The sequence below is a fragment of the Trachurus trachurus genome (genome assembly GCF_905171665.1).
Source record: "Trachurus trachurus genome assembly, chromosome: 17".
In the NCBI taxonomy this organism is placed as follows: Eukaryota; Metazoa; Chordata; class Actinopteri; order Carangiformes; family Carangidae; genus Trachurus; species Trachurus trachurus.
In genome coordinates this window covers 9,343,937-9,370,972 of record NC_139900.1, presented here as the reverse complement: position 1 = coordinate 9,370,972, position 27,036 = coordinate 9,343,937, and the positions used below count along the sequence as shown (strand labels likewise).

At 42.4% G+C, this 27,036-nt stretch overlaps 1 protein-coding gene across 1 annotated transcript in view; it reads right to left on the bottom strand.

The window, feature by feature from the left end:
- lig1 (ligase I, DNA, ATP-dependent) overlaps positions 1–27,036 on the bottom strand; it is a 79,879-nt gene that overhangs the window by 10,129 nt on the left and 42,714 nt on the right. The window contains exons 19-24 of the mRNA XM_083991110.1: positions 25,329–25,439; positions 22,355–22,426; positions 19,914–20,058; positions 17,409–17,491; positions 16,004–16,156; positions 6,679–6,732 (exon numbers count right to left, since the gene is read on the bottom strand). Coding sequence (XP_083847236.1) covers positions 6,679–6,732; positions 16,004–16,156; positions 17,409–17,491; positions 19,914–20,058; positions 22,355–22,426; positions 25,329–25,439 — 618 coding nt within the window. The remainder of the gene's footprint in view (positions 1–6,678; positions 6,733–16,003; positions 16,157–17,408; positions 17,492–19,913; positions 20,059–22,354; positions 22,427–25,328; positions 25,440–27,036) is intronic.

The following is a 27,036-nucleotide window of genomic DNA, read 5'->3' as shown; positions in this document are numbered from 1 at the left end:
CAGACAAGCTCAGGGCTCCAGGACGCCTGTCGACTTCTGCAACATTTCATCACGCCTTCGTTACTTTGATACGACCAGTCACTCTGTCAGTGTGGGTGTCACTTTTTTCTTTTTCTTTTTTTTTTTTGCAACAAAACGATACCCATCTCCCGTTGGCGTGAAACAACCATTTAAGCGAATGAGGCTCTGGAGCTAAAGCAGCGTAATGTGAACCAGACCGACTGCTGCTGCTGCAGCGGCCGCCACAGAACTGGGTCAGAGTTAAGTAACGCTGGGGAGACAACGAGGCTCCAGAAGCAGCAGCAGCAGCAGCAGCAGCATCGGTGGTGCTGGTGGTTTTAAAATGCAGTATTTATTCTGTAGGCATTCAAGTGACACTCGTACAGAGTGAATAACAATGAGCGAGCGGGTAGGCGTGTGGAGTCTTATAAAAACGCTGCTGCTCATAGACACACGAGTTCTGTCAGAGCTCAAACTTGTGGCCACTCAGTTTCACTTAGCGACGCTCTGTTGCACTCATAGAGTTTATTAGACGGGTCAGGTATCAGCCGAATGAAGCCGATCCGCACTTTCTTTGTATTTACGCTTATCAATGTACCAAACGTTATTTTTAAACACTAGGAGCCACTTAGAGTCAAATTGGTCACTTTAAGTGGATGATTATTATAACCAAACAGCTTTCCTTTATCTTTATTTCTCACGCTGATTACCATCTAATTGACATTTGTATATTCACTACATGAATGTCAACTGAGTAATTAAACCCACAGCATTGCTGATTCACTGGTTTATAGATGAAAAACAACACTGAGCTGTGCTGTGCGCTGCTTGCTGCTCAGTCAGGACGTGTCCGAGTGAAATCATCAAGACTCCAATCACACCGACGTACCTGCTGCTGTGACGGAGCAGGGACGGTGATTATACGCCCCGTGAAAAAGTCCCAAAACACCAGCAGAGCAGGAAGAGGCGGGAAGAAATAGTTTACACAAAATCACTTGATGTGGACTTGAGTCGTTACACACTGCGACTCCAAAATATTGCACAAATAAGGTTGAGAATCTAAGCATGTGCAGTAATTGGGCAAAACATAATGTTCCTACCATGCACCATGGTCTTGGAATAATTTATAAAAAGTGGTTAAACTAAAAATATTTATATCTATTTATGATTTATCATAAAGAATGCAGTGAGGGAGGTACAGTATGCCATTGTTTTTCTGGAATGGCCTGCGTCTTGTCTATCTTCACATGGTTGCTACCTTGGCCAGGTCTTAAAGAGATGTCTGATCTCAAAGGGAGTTCCTGGTTAAAAATAAATGGTAAATAAAAAATAATCGCCTGGAAAAAAATGTATTCAATTTTTTTTGCCTGGGCCACAACAGCTGGGTCATCTTAAAGGGGAATTTCCATTCTTACAATACCATCCAGGTCAGAGGTTAGCAGGTCAACCTACAGACACCGGATGTTGATAACAGCTAACCCCGCACTCGGAGGGGAATAGCACTAGCCTATCAGAACTAAATATTGGTGAAATGAAGGAGTTTCTCAGCAGATAATGTGTTATTTAGAGGCTGCATTGCGCTGCCCCGTGTGCTCACATTATACGGATATACGCGGCTCTCGACTGGATCTAATTTTGTCGGAACGACTTGTAATGACACCAAAGTTATCTGGGTGAGTAAATGATCGTATTATATGCTAGAAATAAGGTCCAGATTGTAAAAAAAACGGCAATTCCCCTTTAATGAACAACTGACTGACTGACTGACTGACTGAGTGAGTGATGACATTTCTGCCACTGCTCAGATCAGTGCTGAGTCTACAAAGCTGTTCAGAAACAGTAGGGAAGCAGAGGAGCACTTCCAATACACTGAGCCAAACGTCCCTAACTTTAAACAACCTACCCCATCATTTTTTACTAAAGGAGGTGAGGAAAACCTAAACAGAAAGAGAGCAGAAGACCGTAAGGGAGACAAAAGGCTATGACCAATTCTCCTTATGAAAACAAGGGACTCAGACATGTAGATGTGGCTCTAATAAAAGTCTGGAGTTGGAGGTAAATAAGAGAGAGACAAAATGAATCACAGCTCAGTCTTTGTAATCCATGTGTTTGATGAGTTTATCAAGTTATAGAAATAAGGAAGTTATAAAATTTGACCTGGTCCTGAGTCAAACAAATGCTATAAGCAGCTAAATTGATCACTATGAACAATTTAATCAAAAAGCATTTGTATAGAAAAGATTGTCGGGAGCACATTGACCGTTATGACCGGTCGATCGCTGTTTCCATGACCACAGCAGTTTCCACTGTACCTTTTTTTTTTTTTAAAGAACAATAATTACACTTTACAGGGACTAAAAAAGATTAATGTGTAGGAGTCCAGCTATATGCAATTAATTCTGTTGATTTGAATAATATTTACACCTCCAGGCAGTGGGTGAAGAATTCATCTTGAGGGCAAATATAAAGGAGTGTAATTACAATCAAGGCCCAGGTGTTGTTGGAGAAAAACCTGCTGGTTTCCTGTCAACTGCAGAATATTGTGGCATTCATTTTAGATTCTGCAATAAATGGAAAGGCAAAGAATAAGCTCAAATTCTCGCTCAAGACGAGGCTGACAGTTAAAGGTCAGTTTGCGTTTTGAATACCTTTGAATTATTCCGCTTGAAGTATTTTATATCATGCAAATAATGGCAGCGAGCCGGCTTTTAAATGTAAGGGAGAGACGTTATATGCACATAATAGACAGGTGCAAAAACCATTAGAAACCAGCGGTGATGAAAAGAGGAACGCCCGCACGTTGAGGAGCTGTCGAGAACTGACAGACAAAAAGGTCTGACCGGGATCAATACATTTTCTAGTTCAACAAATCTATGGTTTGGAGACAGATGTAATAGACACACTCAAAAAAAGAAGACAAAAGACAGAGAGAGAGAAGAGAAACTCAAGAGAGGGAGCGTGGCGAGTGTCACATGGTGTTAAATATCTGATTTTACACTTGTCTCATTACAGCCAATCACAGGCCTCTGCAGAGAGAAAGCGCACTCTCATTGGCTGTAACCTAATGGGCTCTATGCACACCTCCAGCACTTCCTGAATTTAAGGCAGGTCCTTCATTTCCTGTCTTACATTATTGGACAAACTGATTAATCCAGGTGTGTCTGACCATTGTGACTACTCAGACACACCTGGATTAACCAGTGTGTCCAATAACAGGAAATGAAGGACCTGCCTTAAATTCAGGAAGTGCTGGAGCTGTGCATAGAGCCCATTCCTTTTCCTGTGTTACATGAAAACAGGAAAGAGAGTGGACATGTTGAATATTGCAACTAGTTTAGCTTTCTGCTAAGAGCGAGCCCACCGTCGCCCATTCATCTTTTCATCTGCTGCAGCTTTAACACTGTGAGATAAACCTCATAATGAATTCATGAAGGCCGCCCACTGAGAACTCATGCTAGATTTAGACTTATTTTTTTATCAATTACACAACAGTAAAGACACGAAGCAAATCACTGGGGAAACCCTGCGGTAAACAAGTGCAGCTAGTTGCATTTAAACAACAACATGAAGCTCTGAACTTTGACCTACAGGACCTTGACAGAGTCGTGGCTGTGGCTGACAGTTGATGGCTCAGATTTTTTGGAGGCACCTTTTCTTTCAGTTTCACCTCCAATCAAACAGATTTTAGTTTGTCCCAGATCTCAGCTCTCTGCTCTGTGAGTTCTGTGGCGTCTTGACTGTGACGGCCTCCTGCCAGTAGGACCTGCTGTTTGTTTGTTTGTTTGTTTGTTTGTGTTGCCTTTTCCCTTCAGGCCTCGTCCACACGGAAACGGAGCTTCACCCAAAACGATCTTTTTTTATTGTTTGTTGCTGTATCCATCTGGATGGCGATCGGACCGTATGAGTGTCGCTTTCACCGCGCTCTGCTGTCATGCATGCGTGCTTCTGTGTGTGTGAACGCCAATAACGGAGAAAGAGCGCTATGCGGAGATGAATGAACGGAACGATATTGCGTTGGTCGAACCAAAAGACGTAAATTCGATTTGTGGTGGACGTAATTTATTTGTGGCGGGCCGCCACGAATAAATGAACGTATGGGAAACACTGTGACAGCTCCTCGTAACGTCTTTTGTTTGTTCAGATGATTGTTATGGTCTGTTGATGAGACATTTTTCTGGAATAATCCCTTCAACCTTTTCAGTTAAACGATACATTCTGATAAAAAAAAACGATAAAAATATATTTTTTAAAGAGACCCCGAGGAGTTTGCTTTTGGTTATAAAAGAGTCTCATTAATGTGGACGTTACCCATACACTTGTTAATGGATCCATTTTCAATAAATATATCGTTTTGTCTTTATAGTTATTTGATATTATTATATAATTGAGTTCAAATAAAACTGCAGCATATAAAAATTTCTGAGCTGGCGCATCTTGATTGACGGGGTCGCCAGAAATGTGTGATGTCAAAATGGGGCCACGAGCCTAAAAAGGTTGGGAACCACTGCTCTAGGGGCTTGTCACTGTGCACCGGTAGGATTAGTCATTCAGTTGGGCTTCTGAATAAATTCGGGAAAGATTGTGAATGGAGTGACGCCACCAGATTTAGACTGTAGAGTAGAATGGGAATTCAGAAACCACAAGTGATTTGCGTGCATCGTTTGCCACGTTGTATTGAAATGTACGGGGAAAGTTTAGGAGGAATTATTTATATGCTTTGGATATTTTGCTTTTTGCCAAAACAAAGTGGAGAAAAATGCAAAAATAACCCCAGAGATCTGTCGTAGTGGAAGATATTTTCTCTATTAACTGTGATTCAGGAGAAAATAGTGGAAAATTATCAAGCTATCCATGAGAAAATAAAAAAAGGTCATCAGTTTGTCATCATTGCACATTCATAAGAAGCAGCAAATGAGAGGGATTAAGGACGCACTGATGACAGTTTTTTGCCTCTGATACCAATCATCTATGAGTGAGATTGGCCTATATTGATCGTTTCTATCATGCATTTGCAGATAACGTGTTTTATCGGTTGTGCACACTTTCTAAAAGCTCAACACAGTCCACATGTTTGTTGTTTTGGTTGCCTGTTGCACACCAGTGCAGTGAATAATCTAGGAGAAGCACTACACTACACAGCACAGACAACCAGACAATCAACCACAGGTGATTGATGACTAGAAGCCTTAATTCCAGTTCACCGATCACGTACTCTTAATAAAAATCAGCCTAATAATCAGCAGCCGATCGATTGGGGCATCCCTGGAAGCAAATCTTATTTTTACAATTCATTTTTTTTGCTTGAAAAGTAATTTAAGCTTTTACCTGAATATCAAAGTAGCTGCAGATTAATTTTCTGTCAAGTACAAAACTGATTAATCGTAGTCGCAGCCTCACATACAGTAGAGAAATAATCCCAAATCACTTCCATGTGAGGAGCTATGTCACATTTCACAGTGAGAGAAGATAGAAAAGAATAAAAAAAAATTTAAAAAAAAGGGTTTCAGTATCACAGTCACCATCAGGACCGAGACAAAGGGGATCAGTGTGTCCCTTGTTAAAGCACAACACCTCAGCACCCGGAGGAGTGTGAACAGAGCCAATCGTCTCTGTGTGTCTGGAGCCGCGCTGCAGCTAAAGCAACACGGCCACACTGGAGGCTCGCCTTAATTCACCATCCATCACTTTCAGATGGAGGGCTTCATTACAAAGCACTACAGTACAGGCTGTATTGGTCTGAGGAGGAGGAGGAGGAGGAGGGAACATAAAAAAAAGGAAAAAAAAGAAGGTTATGCCGCCTTTTCAATCACGGTTTCACTGTGATTCTGCAGCGAGCAGCAGTTTGCAGCAGCAAGGTTGAAGCCGTCACCTTTAAAATGCTTCTTTAAGTTCTAACACCACGATATAGTTTAGCGTTATCTAACAATTAGTCACTTTTATGCTTTTATTTTGGTGAAAGCAGGTCTTAATTTGTCAGATAGAAGTCAACAGTCACCACTCAAATGAATCTCGACTCCCAACAACAGCAGCGGCGGCAGCAGATATCACTTTCACAGGGAAGTTATTAATTTCTTCAAAAGCCGCTGCTCCGGAACAAACCTCTTCAGATGTAAATTGAAAAAGCAATTCATTACCTAATGTCGGCGCACGCCTGCACACTTACTCCAAAAGCATGTTATTATTGGTGAAACAGAAGTGGTTTATGATCTCAGCCTGGTGTCTCCAAAGCAGAAGAGTTAGATTCACACATTTCCGAGCCAAGATATTCATTTTAAAGCCAAGCCTGTTCATATTTCTGTAATTTCTCTCCTGTGGTATATATCACGTTTGCAATAGCACGCAATGAGAACAAGCCTCTGGGGGGGAGGGTGGAGAGAAAACATATTTTGTGTAACACTCGAGTTTATTTCTACGACTTCTCTCGTTTTGTCACAAGTTATAGTTTCCCGGAGGCGCCGCTTAGGAAGCAGCAGAATCATTTGAGTTGTAGTTTTGTTGCATCTTTGCACACTGGTCATCCTATTTTAGTTTAAAAAGCTCTATTGCATGTGAAAAGAGGGAACCAGGGAGGCCCTGAACGCCTCATACTCACTCAGACTCTTTAAAAAAACAAAACAAAGCAGTAGCTGCAGACTTCCAAAAGCCCAGGCTATGCTTTCTTTCTTTTTTAGTTTTTACCTTTAAGAACTTGTAATGCTGCTCCAGATCCTCATCCTTGAAGCCCGTCCCGATCTGAAAAGAGAGACGAAAAAGAAGATAAGAAAGACATACAACTGGAGTCGTGCACACATCCACGTATTCCCCCCATGGTGAGACAGACAGCAGACATTTGGCAGCGAGAGGCAGCGAGAAAATCCACCCCTACGCCATGAGCGCCTCGTCTGCTGCTGCTGCCTGCCTGCTTTGCCTGAAGCGCCGTGTCACCTCTCAAAAGACCCGAACCCACCGAGACACAGGAATCACCTAATGGGCCGACATGCACAGAAGGAAAGAGAGAGAAAGAGGGAGAAAGACAAAGAGAGAAAGGCTGGTGTATCATACAAATATAGCCCTCTCCAGCTCACAGCGTGTGTTCTCAAAGGTGTATTCTGCAGGTGTCCACAGTGTTTCAAGGCTGCATTCAACACAGGAAGGTTTAAAGCTGTTTCATTCAACTGTGGGCTCTTCATGCATTTAAGCTTTTATCTATCCTGCCAGGCCAAGTCCTGCACCACACACACACACACACACACACACACACACACAATGTGGGGCCATTTGTAAAGAACAACAAGCATAATCTGGCCCCAGTAATCTGTCCAAACACAGAGGACGCTGCAGGACTCCCTCTTTACCTGGTTAAGAAAATTACAGTCAGTGTCACATGCTCGGTCCAAATCTACACAGGTGCGACAGTGTGAGTCTAAGAGGCACAGCCAGGGAACTATTTATTGATGCACAAAAAAAAAGAAAAGGGAAACTGGCAGACAAACGATTTCTCCTACTGAAACATTTAGAAGCACCGCCACTAAGTTTAGGATCATGCAACACAACACATTCATGTTGAGTACACCCCTCACATTTCAGCAACCGTTTTATTACATCTTATCATGGGACAATACTATAGAAATGAAACTTCAATATAATTTATAGTTTGTGTGGTTAGATGATGCTGAGAAGCTAAAACATCTTTTTCAGTTAGGGTTAGGGTTTATTTCTTGAAAAGGCTTGGGCAATGAGACGAAGAGCGATATATAGTTGAGTACTGAAAGTAATCTGAAATCATTTTTTTTTGTATTTGTCATTAAATGTGTCTTGTAATCCCATATGGAATGGGCCATGGTGGTTGCATGACACGAAAATAAAAATAAATTCATTCATTCATTCATATAGTCAGTATACATCCTGTATAGCAGTATAGCTCTACTATCCACTGAAAATAATTCACCACAGAGCCATTATTGTCTAAATGTGTGATCACACCTCACAGTGAACACACAGACTGACTTGATGCAGTATGCGGCGTGCGCTCTGAGCACTGACAGGCTGACCTCCTACTTCTTCAGCCTCTGCAGCGACGCTGGCAGAACTCGTGAATCAGTTTTTTTTTAAGCAAACTTCTGGATATGATGCTGCGCACAAGGACTCGACTTCTCTGGTCGACCCCATTGAGGCCCGTTCCATGTGAAACCCGTCTTGGAAAAAGTTACCAATCTTCTTATAACCTAGGGTGTCTTCTTAGAGAACAACACGTCTATTTCTCGGATCCTCAGAAACGTCTTTGCCATGAGGGGCCATGTTGAACATCCAGCGGCCAGTATGAGAAAATTGTACCATAGAACTGAATTTAATAGCTCTAATCCATGACACACACGTTTGTCTGGTCCAGTCAAGCATGCAAAAACATGGACATGAGGGATAGGACAGGTGGTTTGCATGTTTAAATGGTATCACTAGGGTTGTACTCACTTGTGTAGCCAGCTATTTAGACAATCATGGCTGTGTGTTGAGTAATTCTCAGTAGATAGCAGATCTCTACTGCTACATAAGCTGTACACTCTAAAGTATGTCCAAGTTTCATTTCTATAGTATTGTCCCATGAGAAGATATAATAAAATGACTGCTGAAATGTGAGGGGTGACACTGTAACTAATAAATGCTGTGATAATAGATTTATAGACAATTGATAGAAATCAATGTGCTGTTTTATCAGTGCTGTTTTATTTTAAAATGAAAAAGTCACAAGGTTAAGTATTGCCTTAAGAGAAAAAAAATCATTAAGTATAAAATCTCTTTAAAAAAAAAAGACTTTGAATAATAAACTAATGTAAAGCTGCACAGAAGCAGAAGGACCAACAATGTAAATCTAAGCAGATGTATAAAGTTTGAGGTTTGATAGACAGACAACACTACAGAGACGACATAACAAACTTTGCTGTTGTGTTTGAATAGCAGCCATCACTCACTTTGGCGTCATTATGTTTTTTTGTTTGCCTCTTGATTTTCTTCTTCACTCATACAAGTGCGTTGCTCAGAGTCGTTCCTGTATCCCATAATATCAAGCCACAGATGTTCAATACAGCCCATCAAAGTACATAAGGAGACTCATCTACCAAGAGCCCAAGCTGTTAAGTCTGTTCTAAGGCGTCCCACCGAGCTCGCCCAAAACAACCATTTAACGAGATGAAGGTTCACATAATAGCCGCAGCTCGTGCCTGAAAAACTAAACATGGAGAAAAAAAAAACAGGTGCTGAAGTGACTGAGATTTAATATGCGAGTAAAGTACGACAGAGCAGAGCCATGACGACGACCACACCTCCTCTGAACCAGACCAGGGGGGAGGGGTAAAGATGACTGAACCATAATACTGTATGTCATCGTATACATCATAACGCATTGATATGAAAACAGACATAAAAGTTTGACCGATTCTTTGCTGCTGGACTTAAAGGAATAGTTAACCAAAAAATGAAATTCAGTCATTAGTGACCCACCATGCTGATGAATACTCTGGAGTAGTTTTTTATTCCTCAAAGTGCATCTGGAGACCCGGGAGGCCGGTTCCTAGTCCAACGAAAACCTAATATGAGAGTAATAGGTCCCGACACAAAAACGTCCATAAAACTACACAAAAACCTTGTAATATTCCTCCACACTGCTCGTCCACTGCAATCCAAGTGTCTCGAAACGACGTCATTAGGACACGTTCACACGCGTGAACGTGAGAGCGCGCCTCGGGTAAATTCAATACAGGACTGTTGAGGCTGTAAAAATGTGCTAAATTATGTTGTTTCGAGTAAACTCTGGACTATATCCCTTCAGGACACTTGGATTGCAGTGGACGAGCAGTGTGGAGGAATATTACAAGGTTTTTGTGTAGTTTTATGGACGTTTTGTGTCGGGCGCTATTGACTCTCATATAAAGTTTTTGTTGGACTACGAACCGGCCTCCCGGGTCTCCGGAGTATTCATCAGCATGAGGGTGAGTCAATAATTTTTTTGGTGAACTATTCCTTTAAGTCCAGCAGCAAAGAATCAGTTGAATTTTGATGGCTGTTTTCATATCAATAAGTTATAATGTATGAAGTAAAATTTTGTTGTATCAGACATGTAAATATGTAAAAATGAGGGACTGTTGTCATGGAAATCAACGACAATGATAGCCTAGAAATCTAGCTGCACCCTAGCGGCAGCAAAAATATTTGCTCCGTAGGTGGGTCTAGAAACGAGCCATAGGAACTTTTTGAGTCTCGAACACCGCTTGTGTTCACCAATCACAGCGCTCTATCCGTTTAGAGAGTCGTTGGCTTAACGCAATGACGACATACTTGCGACGGTGAAAAACATGACAATATGGCTTTGGCAAAGGAATCGTTTGAGAAACTGCACTGAAGTCATTCATTTAGAAGAAGGATGTATTTGGTGTTTTGCTGACGGGATATGGGAAAAGTTTAACCTACCGACGTCATCCTGCTCTTTGCTCTGATTGGTCGTAGCGCTACCCTATTGGTGCAGAGGCAGTTTGAAGGACAGCCTTCATCCCGCCCCCTGGATTGAGCCGAGGTCTACCGGTCGTTGCCAGACTAGACATGTTAATAATATAGTCTGGCTTGTCAGGCTACGACAATGATGTAACTTTAACGAATTTTTAACAAGAAAAGCAACTGAAGACGTACAAGGATGTAATATATGGACACAAGATTGAATACAACATAAAACGGCTGTCTTTACAAAATATAAACATCTACGTTCCTCATTCTGGGAATTTGTTATCGCCTTTATTCGTAGTGTGGACCAGAAAAATCCTCATTTCAAAGAGTATCTCCTCCACCTGAGCCCCAAGCTTTCAAAAAATAAAGTAAAAAAGGAAATCAGGACAACTCTGGCATGACCATGTAAAAAGGAGGTGTAGGTCTGAGGGGTAGAAATGAGTGTTTGTAAAACGTCGAAGCCAAATAAACAGAATCTAAAGATCCTCCTTCTGTAAAAGTTTCAATCAACCTCCAGTAACCGTCCTTTCTGTTTCTGTGGGGGAAGTCTGTGTGGACTTTACAGCAGCAACAGCAGCAGCACTGATCTAGGATCTGCTGGGGACTCATTCAAGGACGTTTCAGCAGGACATGGAGTCGAAGTTTCACTTGGGAAATTGAGATGTGACTGAAATTTTGCTTTCAGCCACAGCAGAGTCTCAGAACGAGCGTTCCTGAAGTTTATTGTGTCAAGGACGACCAGATTGTTTTTTATATATATGGATTTTCTTTTTTTCCTTTGAAAGGATGGAGAGAGAAGGGCTGCAGTCATGTGACACACACACACCTCTAACTGCTGCACCACAGTAAAGACGAACGTCACTGTTACATAGGAGACGTTTCAGACACATTTCTCAGTCCAGTCAGATAGGTGTCTATGTTAAAGGGATAGCTCAACATTTTGGCAAACTGGCCCATTGCCATGATCCCTATAGTCATAGCAGTAGGTTTGTTACCTTTAATTGTCGGTGCAAGCTATTTTAAGAACGGCGGAGCAGAGCCGTGAGCTGCTCAGAGCTACGCTACGGAGGCTCATGGGATTTCTTGGTTTCCCTCATCAAACTCATCAAATACACAATCCAACAACTCCAAAACGCTCTGGTGGACAAGTTGTGACCTGCACATTCACCACGCTATGAGATAATAACACAACGTTACCACACAGAATTGTTTTAGAGGGAAATTCATGCAAAACCGCTGATGCACGTTGCCTTCAGGGACAGTTTCTCTCCTCTAAAACAACTCTGTCTGGTAACGTTGTGTTATTATCTCATAGCGTGGTGAATGTGCAGGTCACAACTTGTCCACCAGAGCGTTGTGGAGTTGTTGGATTGTGTATTTGATGAGTTTGATGAGGGGAAACCAAGAAATCCCACGAGCCTCCGTAGCGTAGCTCTGAGCAGCTCACGGCTCTGCTTCGCCGTTCTAAAAATAGCTTGCACCGACAATTAAAGGTAACGAACCTACTGCTATGACTACAGGGATGATGGCAATGGGCCAATTTGCCAAAATGTTGAACTATCCCTTTAAATCCATTTTTCACACACACACACACACACACGTGTCACAAAAACACAGGTGACCTACACTCAACACTGTTCCTGAACACATCGAACGCTCCCACAAAGACACAATGTGATTGATAATTGATGATGTTTATCCGAGAACGTTTCTGATCCACCCAGTTATTTAACTGTGATACAAACACAGAAAAAGATAAACGCACACACACACACACACACACACACACACACACACATCGGCCACTGGTTCTATTACATCTTTAACCGATCTGACAGTATCAGCAATTTCAATTTGCACAACTTTCTCTCCTCTCTGCATCATTTTTGATTGTCAATTAAGGCATGGTGAAAAAATATATCCAGTGTTTCTCACCGAGCAATATGAAAACCGTAGCCCCGCCGAACGCCATTAAGTATGCCAACCCCCGAAACATCAATCAGCCTGCTACTTAATTATGATGTAAACTGATCCTGGCTCTGGTTTCTGAAGCCTATGAGCTTTTTTTTTTTCTCTTCTTCTTCTTCTTATTTTTTTTTAATATTGCTAAAGTTGCAGCACATGGGGGGATGAGGCGAGAAGCTGCACCAGCTCAACTCTAAGAAAAGCACAAGATGTAACTGCCAAGATATCCACACACACACACACACAGCTGAGATCAAAAAACCCAACGCCGGCGAGGACACCTCCGAGTCTGAGACTTGATCTTAATGCGGCCGAGATCTGAACCGAAAGTGTGAATAATAGATTTGATAAAGCCTGGTGTGACTGGACGCACCGGGTCACAGCGCTGACTTCACTTCACTTCACGGGTTTGAATCCAGCTCGCCTGCGTGTGTGCGTGCGTGCGGCTCAGCCTGTGTTTGTTTGGAGCCAGAGGCTTTAAAAAGTTTAAATAATGCTGACGGTATAAAACAAAAACTATGTGGGAAAACTGCAGAGAAGAAAAAAAAAAGAAGGAGACTCTGACACAGTGGAGCCAGCAGCTAGAAAAAGATTAACATGAAAATCAATAACAGACAAAAGACAGGAGTTATTCATCCGACGTGTTTCTGTGGTGTAATTTAAACTCACGTCGCGCCGAGCTCCCACACCCCCGCCCACACCCCTCCCCTCGCACTTATCCAGGACAGTGTGACAACATTTCACATTGACATTTTTCTTTATAGAAGAAGTAGTGCGAACATGAGAAACCCACCAGCGCGCCTGAGAAGTTAACAAGGTAATCTAATGGGTGCTTTAACCTCCATCGGCTCCAGTGGAGCTGCTCGGCGATGGCGGCGGCGGCGGCGGCGGCTACCAACAGAGCGCTACAGCAGCTCCAGCTCCCAGGTGTGAATGTGTGTAAGTATATGAAAGAGGAGCAGGTGGTTGTGGGGGAAAAAGAAAAAAGGGGAGGTAAGCGCTCGCAGCTCAGTAAATCCCTTTTCCATGGATAGAGACATAAAAGTTACAGGGGGTAAAAATAAAGAAAGAAAAAGTGCAGATGGAAGCTTTCTGCGGGACAGACAAGACAGAATTTATGCTCCGTGGTGAAGTCGTACTCTGAGATAATCAGAGCGTGAACATGTCAAACACGTACACACACAAATACACACACACACTCAAGTGGTCACGCATGCTCCAATACATGTTTACCACTAAGATGCATCCAGTCACGCCTCACACAAATACACACACGCACAGAAACACACAACCACTCAAGATTTACCTCCGACTCAAAATTGAGGGGAAGAAAATGACAGTTCAGAAAATATATGTACACACACACAAACACAAAAAAACAACAAACATCCAAAATATACTCAGCACAAACATTAAAAAAAAAAACATTCTGCAGCACATACACACACATATACACAAACACACACACACAAGCTCCAAACAAATAGGCATAAACAGAAAACTCTCACACTCCATTAACACTGTAGCACCTTAATACAAAGATGTGGAGTTCATATGAACCAGCTCGGGGAGCAGCAATACATAAAATACACTCATTTGGCAGCTCACTGTGTTCCCAACCTACAGGAAGCAACAGGCTCGTACACAAGTGTCTGCAATAACTCCTGTTGTTATAGATAGGGATGGATACCGCTCATATTTAAAAGGGATAGTTCAACATTTTGGCAAATTGGCCCATTGCCATAATCCCTATAGTCATAACAGTAGGTTTGTTACCTTTAATTGTCGGTGCAAGCTATTTTTAGAACGGCGGAGCAGAGCCGTGAGCTGCTCAGAGCTACGCTACGGAGGCTAATGGGATTTCTTGATTTCCCTCATCAAACTCATCAAATACACAATCCAACAACTCCACAACGCTCTGGTGGACAAGTTGTGAGCTGCACATTCACCACGCTATGAGATAATAACACAACGTTACCACACAGAGTGTTGTGGAGTTGTTGGATTGTGTATTTGATGAGGGAAACCAAGAAATCCCATGAGCCTCCGTAGCGTAGCTCTGAGCAGCTCACGGCTCTGCTCCGCCGTTCTAAAAATAGCTTGCACCGACAATTAAAGGTAACGAACCTACTCCTAAAACTATAGGGATTATGGCTGTTGGATGGTTTATTATAATGTCAGGTGTTTTCTTTCACGTGGATGAGCCATGAGAAAAAGCAGGTGGAAAGTTAGTGATGCTGCAAAGTGTCGCGGAAAGCCAATATAATCCCAATGTTGTGTATTTGTGTATGTAGCCTATGTAGCCTGCTCAAACCGTTTTTCCAGGATCTCCTACCCTACCGTTAAATCACTGTTATTCTTGTAGAAAGAGATCAAACAGTTACGATATAATACTAGTTATAATACTCTGGTATTCTAGTACTAAAAACCTCAATTCATTTTAGTGATTTAAATAATTAAATAATGGTACTTGCTGTCTGTGTATCAATATAATATTGCCACACAGGATATCACAATAACAGGCTGCATTAATTCTTCTCTCCTCCCCTAATGAGAACATTTACATTATTATTCATATGAATGAAGGTTAAATAACAGTAACAGGTGGTGCTTTTAATTGAGCATTATACCCTTTAAGGCTTTACTGCAGGGCTGTTGTATCACTTTTATGTTGTATCTGACAATATGTGTCACCTCAGAGCAGGAAATTAGTGACATATTCACGTTTTTACACATGTGGGGTGTCGCTGCCGCCTGAAAATAAATAAATTGGAAACAGAAAATCATCTACTCTCTGGGCAAAAGATGATGCTGGGAATTAAAAATGTGTTTATAGGCACTATAGCACTGCCAATAAGATGGGGGAGAAAATAAGGTAAACAGGAGCAATATTGTGAGAGTGAATATTTATATGTATTTGTTTCTTATTTTTGGTGAAGCTAGATCAAAGCAGACCCTCATCCAACCGACTCCAGTAAAGGTATCCTGCTTCAAATGAAATATAAATACAATAAATAACATTTCTTCTGGGTGACAAGTCTGTCTCAATGGTTGTGTGGTTTTCACAGAATGAGAGGGGGGATTTGTAAAATATGAAAAAGGTCTGGAAACATCAAAACTCCAGCGACACTTGTAGAATAAATAGAAACTTCCCCCTGAAGAGCGCCACAAACCAAACAAGGCAACACAAATCCGTCTGACAGAAAATTCATTTGTTCAACTGTTGCTGGAGTTTAATGTTTCCAACGCGAATGAGGAGAATCTAAAAACACGGTCAAACTATTTTTATTCCTAAATACAATTTCTCATAATGTGAATATGGATGTGCATGTAAAAAAAAAAACTAAAACTGTTGATTGCTCTTATTCTATTATGTGAATTTTCAGATGGAAACGATAAAATAAACTCATCCAAAGTCTCAAGAAATGATTAAACTTGAAAAACTCATCTGCACATTTCATGCTTCAGGAGGAATGAAAAGGGAGAAATTTCCTTCTGTAATTTCACCAGAGTTAAACAAACAATAAGCCACAAGTTTGTTGCACAGAGCGACAACACACACACACACCTTGCAGACGGCCTGGAACTCCTCGTTCTCGTCGTCGTAGCACGCCAGCAGGAAACCGCCGTAGGTGCCCGTCCTCTTTCCTTTCCCCAGGTAGGCGCCGATCACACACAGGTCCACCGTGTCGCCCACGCCATCTAGATAGTCTTTCTTCAGCTGTGTGTGTGTGTGCGTGCGTGAGAGAGAGAGAGAACAACATCGTGAGTTATTAAGTGTGTATTTAATGACTGGAGGTGTTGGAAAAATACACATGAACAAAATCTCATCAGTTACGACTCCTAAAAAGGTGCTGGTTTTCCCTTTGCATGGGTTTAAAAGCCACGGGGCACAATTAAACAGCATTTATTAATAATGTGAACTGTCAGAGGTCTCCACCGCTGCTCTGGAAATGATGACAGGCTAATAGTCTTTAAAATGTTCTTGTCCTCCAGATATCTAAAGCCAGTTTGGCTCCAAAGCCCAGAGACTGTAATCAAACTGAGCAATGTGAGAAACGTTCTTTTGTCTTTATGAGCTCTCATCATTCTTTACACTTCACTTCAGCTCGATGCAAATCAAACTCCTCCGCTGCTTTATTTTGGCATCTTAAAGATTCTATTATTTGCATTTTGCAATAACCAACAAGGCATTTAAAGGGATAGTTCAACATTTTGGCAAATTGGCCCATTGCCATAATCCCTATATAGGAGTTGGTTTGTTACCTTTATTTGTCAGTGCAAGCTATTTTTAGAACGGCAGAGCAGAGCCGTGAGCTGCTCAGAGCTACGCTACGGAGGCTAATGGGATTTCTTGGTTCCCCTCATCAAACACACAACCCAACAACTCCAAAATGCTCTGGTGGACAAGTTGTGACCTGCACATTCACCACGCTATGAAATAACACAACGTTACCAGACAGAGTTGTTTTAGAGGTAAATACAGAGTTTGCTTGCTGAAAAACTGCCCCCGATGGTAACGCACATCAGCGGTTTTGCATGAATTTCCCTCTAAAACAACTCTGTCTGGTAACGTTGTGTTATTATCTCATAGCGTGGTGAATGTGCAGCTCAAAACTTGTCCACCAGAGCGTTGTGGAGTTGTTGGATTGTGTATTTGATGAGGGGAACCAAGAAATCCCATTAGCATCCGTAGCGTAGCTCTGAGCAGCTCATGGCTCTGCTCCGCCGTTCTAAAAACAGCTTGCACCGACATTTAACGAACCTACTGCTATGTGAGGAGTGAAGAGCTTTGTAATCTTTACAGTGGCTTTATACTTTGACGTGTTTTGAAATGCGTAACACACACACACATGTTGTGGCTCAATGTCAAGCCTGCGTGAAGTGTGTGTTAACTAATCCTGTTATGAAACATTGATCCCGACCACCACACCACCTTTCACACACACAAGCACACAAACACACACACGCACCTTGAGCCAGTTATGAGAGCGCTTGGCAATCTCGTAGGTGGCATCTTTGTCCAGCGTCTTCACCATCAGGCCCTCACAGGAATCTACAAACACACACACACACACATTAATATACCAAAACATGATTCTTCCTGTGCAGAAAGGAAATTAACAGATTATCTCACAGATACACAGAGAGTCTTTGTCTCCCACTGCGACACACAATAACACACACACACACAAAGAGGTGCAGGACCAGGGCTCCAGTCTTGAACTCGATGACCGTCGTCGTTCTCCTCTGTTGAGCGATTACTCTCATCTAACCAGTGAGGAGAAGCGGGGGGGTTATGCATCACACAGTGCATGTTTTGTGTTTCTTATTGTCGTTGTGTAACCTCAAACCTCCAATATTTCAGTGTGTGACAGAGTAACAAGCTCAGAGCTGCTGCCTAAAACACACACATACACACACAGATACAGCATGTTCCTCGTGTAGCGCGACCACGACCGCTGTGTCGGCGGCCATTGTTGCAGTGGAGAGCGGTGCTTCTTCTTTGTCACTGGCTGAGTCAGTCTCTGCACCTGCACCCTCTTCATCAGCTGTTTGAGTGAAGACCTCTGCTCTCCTTTCCTCCCTCCCTCCCTCCTCTTTCCTCCTCCCTCCTTCCTCCTCCTCCTCCTCCTCCTCCCTCCTCTTCATTGAACTAATCAGCGGTAGACCTTCATCTCTGGGAAATGCCAACAGCTAAATCAGAGCTGTTTAATCAAATCTTTTAAAACCACGTAATTAAAGCTGGGTCGGACGTTTTGTCAGCAGCTGGTAAACAGCAGGTTATGACACATTTCAAACCAACACAAATGACTGTTAAAAAACAAGATACGTTGTCTACTCATTGTCTCTGTTGTTAAGATGCAATCAAACTCTTTTGAGATCACTTGGGAAACTCTGGTATAATATAATACACTGCCCGTCCCAATTGATTACGGCATGCATTTGCTGTGGCATCGTTTCAATAAGCTTCTGCAATGTCACAACATTTATTACACTACATTTATTGTTCAAAGATTCTCAGTGGGGTTCAGGTCTGGACTCTGTGGTCACATTGGACCACGTTTCGTCCTTGAAGATGATGGTTCTCCACTCTCCTTCCAGTTTTTAATAATGCGTTGGACAGTTCTTAAACCAAATTTAGTAGTCTCATCAATCTCCTTAGATGTTTATTTGCTTGATGCCAATAATTTGACTCTTCTGTAACAGATTAACATCTTCTCCACGACCACAGGATGTGTCTTCTGACATGGTTGTTTAAGAGCTGATTCTGCATCATTTAGGGTTAAATAAGTTGTTGCCAGCTGAAAGATAATCATCCAAGCAGTAATTATCCAATGGGAGGCTCTTACCTATTAGCTTAGTTAAATGCAAGTGGTGACTTGTTTTTTTGGATGGGCAGTGTATTACTAATTGCAAAAAAAAAAAAAAAAAAAACACACATCAGTTTGGATTTGGCAGGAAAAATAAACAAATATTTGTCCGTCCAGGGGAAAAAAAAGACATGTTTCATTGTGAATTTTACGTTTCTGGGTTTAGAAAGACAACTTGTTGTTGGATCATAATCCTATCATTAACTACTACCAACACCTCTAGACACACTTTCATAAAAAAACATGCTGCATTGTGGGTTGAATCATGTTGCTAGGCTACGCACAGTGTTGCATTCATGGTCTGTACTACTGTAGGAACTGCTGAAGGCTTGCAAAATGTGTTTGTTTGGTTTCCTTTTTTTTCTGTCGTGACCGCGGCCTGGACATGTGGCCCACAGGCCGGAGCTGAGAGGATTGTTTCAAGTGCAGAGACTCAGTCGACACAGTTTTTGTTTTTGTGTGTGTTTGTGTGTGTGTGTTTGTGCAGGAGGAGCATCATGACAGACTAATGACCATGGTGTTACTGTACAAATGTGTCAACACGCACTCTCAAAAAAAAAAGGCCACATAAAGAATCATCTGGCTGACAGCGTGGAGCCCTGAGGACACAAGGACAGACAGAGGAGACGAGGACGCAGCCACATAACTCACACACACACACACACACACACACACACACACACACACACACACACACAGACACACACACACAGCTATGTTCTCTTTCATTTATAGAGTCAGAGACACAAGGAAAGTCAATTACACAACTCACAGGTTCCATCTCTGTTGCACATACACACATATACACACAGACACTGAACGTACAAGTACACAACAACTATTACCCACATCCCTCGCACAATTTACACATGAAGGCGCCAGGCAAAGAGCACAAATGAAATGAAGCTCATGCAACAACAACAACAACACACCCACACAAACACACAGGAAAGAAAGGTTCAAGATGCACAGGAACAGCAGGCGAGGAAACAACTGCACAGTTAGTACACACACAAAGTTCAAGACACACACAAAAAAAAGAAGAAGACAGGAAGAAGGGAAAACAAGACACACACACACACACACTCACACATCAACACACACCTCGGACAGACTGCTCCAGGAACTCGGCGATGGCGTCTGTGTTGTCAGAGTCAATGGATCGGGCGAACACAAACTCTCCCTCCACCTCCGAGAAGCTTTCTTTCAGCAGAGCCCGACGCCGACTCAACGGCTGTCGCACCAGGGACTACACAACAACAAGAAAACACACACAAACACACACACACACAAACAAGGAAGAAAGAAAAAAAAAACACATGCATCACTACAAATGGCAGAAAAAACTGTGTATCATTACAACCATTTCCTCTTGGTAGCTCGGAGCCTGGCGGTGACAAGGATGAAATGCCGTCTCAACCAGCAACCCACACACGCACAAACACACACAGTCGCTGAGTAGACTCACAGATACAGTCACGACGGCTTTGGACACACATACAAAACACCCACACGCATGCACAAACACACATACACGCACACAAACACACAAACCTAGAACCTGCAGAGCACGCACAGTAAAAAAAAATCACTACGCACGCACGTGTTTCCATCCACCCACTGGAGTTATTTTTGTGTCATTTGTCCTTTAAAAGGGACATTGGGTAAGTTCTCCTGTTATCTATTCACGCAGTGAGGAGGAATGGAGCGTTACACTGATGCTGCATTCACCTGCAGTCGGGCAGACGGCCGTCGCTAACAAACCAGATGTCATTTTAGTCACAGAAGTCCAGAGAAAGAAGGTAAAACAACACCACATCGCCATGACAACATATTGTCACGTGTATTGTTTACATAGAGGCTTGTTTATGCCGTTACGTGCAGCGGTTGTCGTCCGTCTGCCGTCTGCCCAATATCACGTGAATGCAGCATGAAAAATATGATTGAGTTGCTTGCGAAATACAACCGCAACGCTAGATGGGAGTAATTCCTACACAATGTACCTTTAAGAAAAAACACAAAAACTGCCACTAACTTCAAGTTTCAGAGTCCAGAGTTTTCTGTACTTAAAAAAAAAAAAGTAATAAACTAAATAACTATTGACTGTTTACATGTGTGAGATTGTATCTGTGTTTCCAACAGTAGCAGCCGACTTTGCACTGAGAAACTTTTTTTTTGGACTAGAATCCAATTTTGTGAATATTTGATTCGATGTTTTTTTTTTTTTTTTTATGGTGCTATTCAAGTCATTTAACTTTCTGATTATATTTCATAACCCTGTTTGACAGCCTCCACTGCAGCACAGCGCACCGTTAATGTTGCAGAGTGCGATTTGACGTGCTACCATCGATGCCCACGGCACGTAGCAAATACATTATACAGACAGTGGAGATACAGCAGGAGCAGCAGCAGCAGCAGCAGCCAGGAGAGGCCGATCCGATCCAGAGGAGTGAATCTGATGATAAAAAAAGCTGTGCTGTTCTGGAGAGTTGATGAGTGTCAGTGGTGGGAAATAGGACAGTGGCATATTCTGACACATTGACATGCATCAAGAAGAAACCACGAGCTGTGCAGCCAGCCGGGCCCGGTATAGAAAACACCGGCAGCATGTGTTTTGACACATGTCACACAGATGTATGTCAGCGGTCACGCCGCCACGAAATCCCATTACTTTTATATAATTTCTTTAGTTATGTGTAATAATAGTAAAGACCTCCTTCTTTTCTTCTTTCTAAAACCTGCTTAAGTCTCAGAGAGTGGCGCCGAGGACGTGACCTTGATGTCCCGAGTGGACGCTGCTGCTGCTGCTGCTCCAGCCGGTGGGTTTGGGCCCCAGGTGGTTATCAGGTGGGAGCAGCACGAGCGTCTCAGGAGGACTGACGAGTACGGCACCGCACGGAGAATTGGACAATCCCAAAGTGTAGTAAAAGACAAATAATAATACTAAAAAGACACAGAGCATGTTCTTATAGTGACAAATTAATTCATGAAATTTACATAAATGCCATATTAGGTGGGAAGTAAAACGGAGCGACTTAACAGTGATGCCTCTTCTCTTTTTTAATTTAATTTAATTATGTATTTTCTGTTGTCATCCACTTGGGAAAAATTCACTTCACAGTAACTGATGGAAACGTTCGCTTCATTTGCATTTTGGCTGACTTTTATAAATGTGCTTTAAAAAATGTGCATTATTTGGATGTAAACACACCAAATTACCACCCCACCACCCACACACACACACACACAGTCTCAACAAAAAGCCACCAACTTTCTCTCTTCTACTCGGAGACAGTCTCAGACAGACACACACGCTCAGACACACTCGGCTGGAATTACAATGAGCGTTACAATCATTATCTAGTTACGGCCTCCAGTAGCACCGTCATTGGCATTCAGGGACGTTGTCGGCGTCTCAGCGGGGCGATGAGCAATGCGAGCGAGCGCACTCGCAAACAATAAACACGCGCACACACGCTGCTTCTAAATGACAACAGGGGTGCGTTCACAACGATCTCTGGGTGATCTCCTTCTCATCGTCTTACCTCGCCGTTGAGGTAGAGGAGGTCAAAGGCGTACACGCACACTTGCACTTTGATCTCGGCAGCATCCACATCCTGTAGAGAAGCATCAACACACACACACACACACACACACACACACACAGAGAGAAACACATATACATTTTAATATTTTTCCCTTGACAAAAATATGCAAATAGACGCATCTTATTCACAAATCGCTACATCCAACCTTGGGAGTTGTTACAAAGAGCTCTTTGATTTCCCTCCCGTTCATCTTGAAAGTTACCCCACCCCGCCTTTCCCCGTCTTCTTCTCCTCTGCCTTTTTTTTATTTATTTATTTCTTAACAGCGCTGCCTGCACCTCCTCGCTGTGTTTTATCCGGCTCCTCCAGCGCTGTGTTACTACTTCCTGCTCCTCGACTCACTCTGCCTAACCTCTTCTACTCTCCTGCATCTCCTGCTTCTCACCTCTGCAGCACCTCGTCCTGCTTATTCCTGCTCTTGTTTACTCCTGTCAGACTCCTCTACTTTGCCTTATTACCAGGTTTCCTCTCCCGTGGCCCTGACGACGTACAACTTCATGACTTTTCAGTAACTGCCCAGAAGTAATATTGAATTCCTGGAGTCGAGGAGTTAGTTTGTAAAAAAAAAAAAAAAAAAACCTGCTGTGGGTTTGTGTGTGTCGGGCCCTCCCTCCATAGCTACACACTAATGATTTACTAACACCATTAAAGCTTAAAGGGATCCTGTGGAGTCTTTGACCTGTCGCAGCGTCAGGGAGCAATGTTTTTCCTGCCTGTCACCACTTTTACACATCCCCATTGATCTACAATGATGCACAATGAGATGCAGCAATGCACCAACAAAGGCAGGTAAAGGAGAAGAGGAAGAAGAAGACAACGACGGCTGCTCAGCATGTAAACATGGATGTAAACAGTGTAGTGCTCTCTATATAATTTTTTTTAATCCAATGCATTTGTTTGACTTCAAAGAAACATGTTTGTGTGTGTTTTTTTGTGATTAATACTGAACGTAAACAGACACTTTGTTTACGAGGAAACTCCACAGGGCACTCTTAATGTGTAAATCAGTTGCTAGGAAACAAAGAAGGACCCTTCAGATTAAAAGCACAGGATATATTGAATTCTCCCTCTGCCACGATGGTTTATAACCGTAGGTACAGTATCATTTATCTGAATAGGTGGAGTAGGCACAGCAGGGCTCTGCAAAGGCTTTGGCCGTTTTGGGTATTTGAAGGGGAACTACGCAAATCCAGTTGCTTTTCCACTGTTGTGCATTTGTTTTTAACAAAGCCGGCGAGTAAGCAGTCAACAGAGCGGTGGATGATGTTATTTATCATATACGATGTTGCTATGTGTATATTTATGTAGTTTTATCTGTCATAAACAAGAGATTACGGGTTACAGGGCGACGGAGAGACGAGAGCTGGGACAGCGGGCCGGAGGCTCTGATCTTACAAGGTTGGTTTTCAGCCAAGACGCTAGGAGGAAGACAGAGAGCCTCCATTCTCCCTGGAACTAGATACATGTCAATGATTTAGCCGTCACAGTTACTCTGAAGCTGTTTAGTGAAGGTAAAAAATCTTGGAGAGTTCCTCTTTAAAGTGCCGTAACAAGAGCGAGGAGGAGGCATCTGCTCGGTCCCAGATTCAGTCTGCGACAGGACGAGGAGCCCAGACACGCGGCTGTACGAGTGGTAAAGAGCTATCTTCAGACACGAGAACAGGAACAGGGAGTCCTGCAGCAGATGGTCTGGCTCCCGTGGGATCACATGAAGAGACCGACGACTTAAGAGCCTAAATCCACTGCGGAGAACCGTGGCAAGTTCTCCCAAGATGCTGGAACAAGCTCCTTGAGAACTGCCTGGTGCCGTTTTGGTGGTCGCAGCAAATATTGACTGGATTTAGTTGTTGCTGTTTTTTTTTCTTCTTCTTTCCTTTCTCTGTTGAATATTTTAATAATGATTTGAATTTGAATAAAAGCGTCTGCACAGTGTTGCAGTATCGATTGTAGATAGTCTATTTGTGGCGAGGGGTTTTATGTAATGTTCTTATTTTCACCTTCATAACAATAAAAGCTCATTTTATTGAGCATTGTTTAAGATGCAGCTCTTATTCCTCCTGATAAACACAAAGTGTATCAGCGAGCAAAGACATTACCTTGGAGCTTTAATGACTAATTCATACGGCAGAGCTGCTGTAGGTGAGTGTGCTGTTGTGAGGTGTAACTCTTTCTGTTAAGTGGTGCCTATTGCCTAAACCTCCAATTAGTGCACACTTCAGTTATAATTGGTCTGGATTTGAAGTTTCTCCTGACCACAGGTAAAGGAAAACGACATTAAAATCTGGTGTTTAAAACAAAAACCTCCACGTTCTTCCACCCAGAAGAGGTGTTTTTTCTCCACTGATTTATCCCCGTTCTCCTTTTCACAAACCCTCATTACTTTTCTCTCCCCCTCCTCTCATTAATGATGTTTAATTAGTCCATATCTGGTTCCATCTCCTCCTCGTCTGAAATATTTCATTTCTGCAAGAATGCTCGTGGTTGTGCAAACAGTGGAGGGATGTTGTTACGCGATGCCAGAAGGGGCAGTTACAATCAGTTTGTGCATCAAACCATCATTACAACTAATCATGATTTCATAGTGGCTGTAACAGTATCCAGCCAAAAAAAAAGGAGGAGGGGGAGGGAAAAAAAATCATCAGGATAATCATTTTCATCCATTTTCATCATCACGTTCTCCACATTTGCACTCTCATTTCTCCTTTCCTAATTTACTTGGATGTCATCATGCATACCGAGAGACGGGGTAAGACAGGGAGCAGTTCCACCCTAATGTGATTGCTGTGGTGGAAAAAGGCCATTATTCTGATCAAAAGAGAAAAAACACCTCTCTGACATTTCATTCTTTTCTTTTTTTTCCATCTTATTACACCTCTCTCCCTCTCTCTCCTTTACTTTCTCCACATCATACCTTCCTCTTCCGAGTGGTGAGGACCTGGAAGGGCTGGATCTGTTTCTTCTCACGGTCCCAGGCCACGGCCTCCGAGTCCAGGACGCAGGACACCACCGAGTCCTTCTTCACCTGTTGGGGTTAGGGTTAGGGGAGATGAGACACAGATGAAGGGTAAAACGATTAAAAATTAAATAAATACATTTAAAAAAGCCACGATTACAAGGTCAGGAGAAAAATACATATTTCGGATAATGCTGGTTGCAGCTAAAAAAAAGCCTTCACCAGAAAATGGCTAAAAACTGATGCACCAAACATGGAGGATTGGGTCAAGGTAATGCTCAATATTTATAGAACGGAGAAGCTTGAAGCTGACTTTCTCAACTAGACCAAAAACAGAGACTTTTAAAAAATTACTGGGAAAACTGGGCTAATTTTGTGTCTCCATTGAGAGCTGACTTTGTGCAGTATTACTGATCCCCTTGGTTCAGGCTACAAACGTGTTCACTGTTCATATGTTTATTATGTTTATCCTCCAACAGGAGAAAAGAGACGATGTAAGAGAGGTGTGAAAATAAGGACAGGAGTGAAAAAGTGTTTCTTTTTTTCTTCAAATTTACTCTACGGTAACTTTCTTTGAGAATGTGTGTTTATCTATGTCTCTGCTCCCTGGTGAAGTATAGGAATGTTTTATACTGTTGGAAAATTATATATGTAAAATGTTGAATACTGATATGTGGAATCAATAAAAAACCTTAATTAAAAAAAAAAAGACACGATATTGTGTGCCAATCTGTGGTTAGGCAACATCTGCTGTGGCAAAACAGGCGACTGTCAGAAAAGTTTCACTGAAGTTCATCCAACAAACTTAAGATTCAAAAACTCAAGAGTGAGTTGGAGCTTGAAAAAAAAAAAAAGGCAAGAATACAGGCACATAGACGCGCCGAGGCTGTTTCAGGACCTGCAGTTGCCCTCAATTTGTTGCCAAATGCTTTGGAAGTCAACACATTAACATTTTTTTTCTCTGCTACATTTATCACTCCTCTCGAGTAGCCACGTCTGCCGCCGCCGCCGCCCGACCGCCCGCCGTCGTCTCTGACACACAACCAGTTACCAAACTGTTGAAAACACTCCCCCTCGCTTGGTCGGATGCCCACACTGTGCCAAAAAGCTTTTTGTTGTTGTTTTTAAATCTGCATGAAGTAAAAAAGCTTTGGCAGCTTTCATTTGTTTGTGCAAGACCAAGAAAAAAAAGAAAAAAAGGTGACTGACAGAGTCGAGGTTGTGGATAAACCGTCCAGGTCGGAGGAGGATTACATCGACCATCACCTCAGATTCTCAACATCACACCGACCGGCTGCTAATTATCCAAGACACCAAATCCTGTGTGTGCGGCTTAATCCCCGACTTCCTGCTCGATTCAGGGCCACCTGAATGGATTTTTTTTTTTGAATGTTTACATCTTACACAAGCTGAAACCAGACTGGGAGCCGATCAGCCGAGTGAAAACTGAAAGGTCATCGGAGGCAGCCAATCAGAGCTCAGGGTTAGAGACACGTTAGAGGTTTAACAGGTTGTTTGGAAACAGTTTAATATATCAAACCTAATCTGTTATCCTCGTAAGGTCATTAGGCTAAGTAATGCATTCATTACAAATTAACGGTTCTGAATTAATATTAATGCCTGCATTTATTACTATTAATTCATAATTTAATGCATTAAGGCTCTA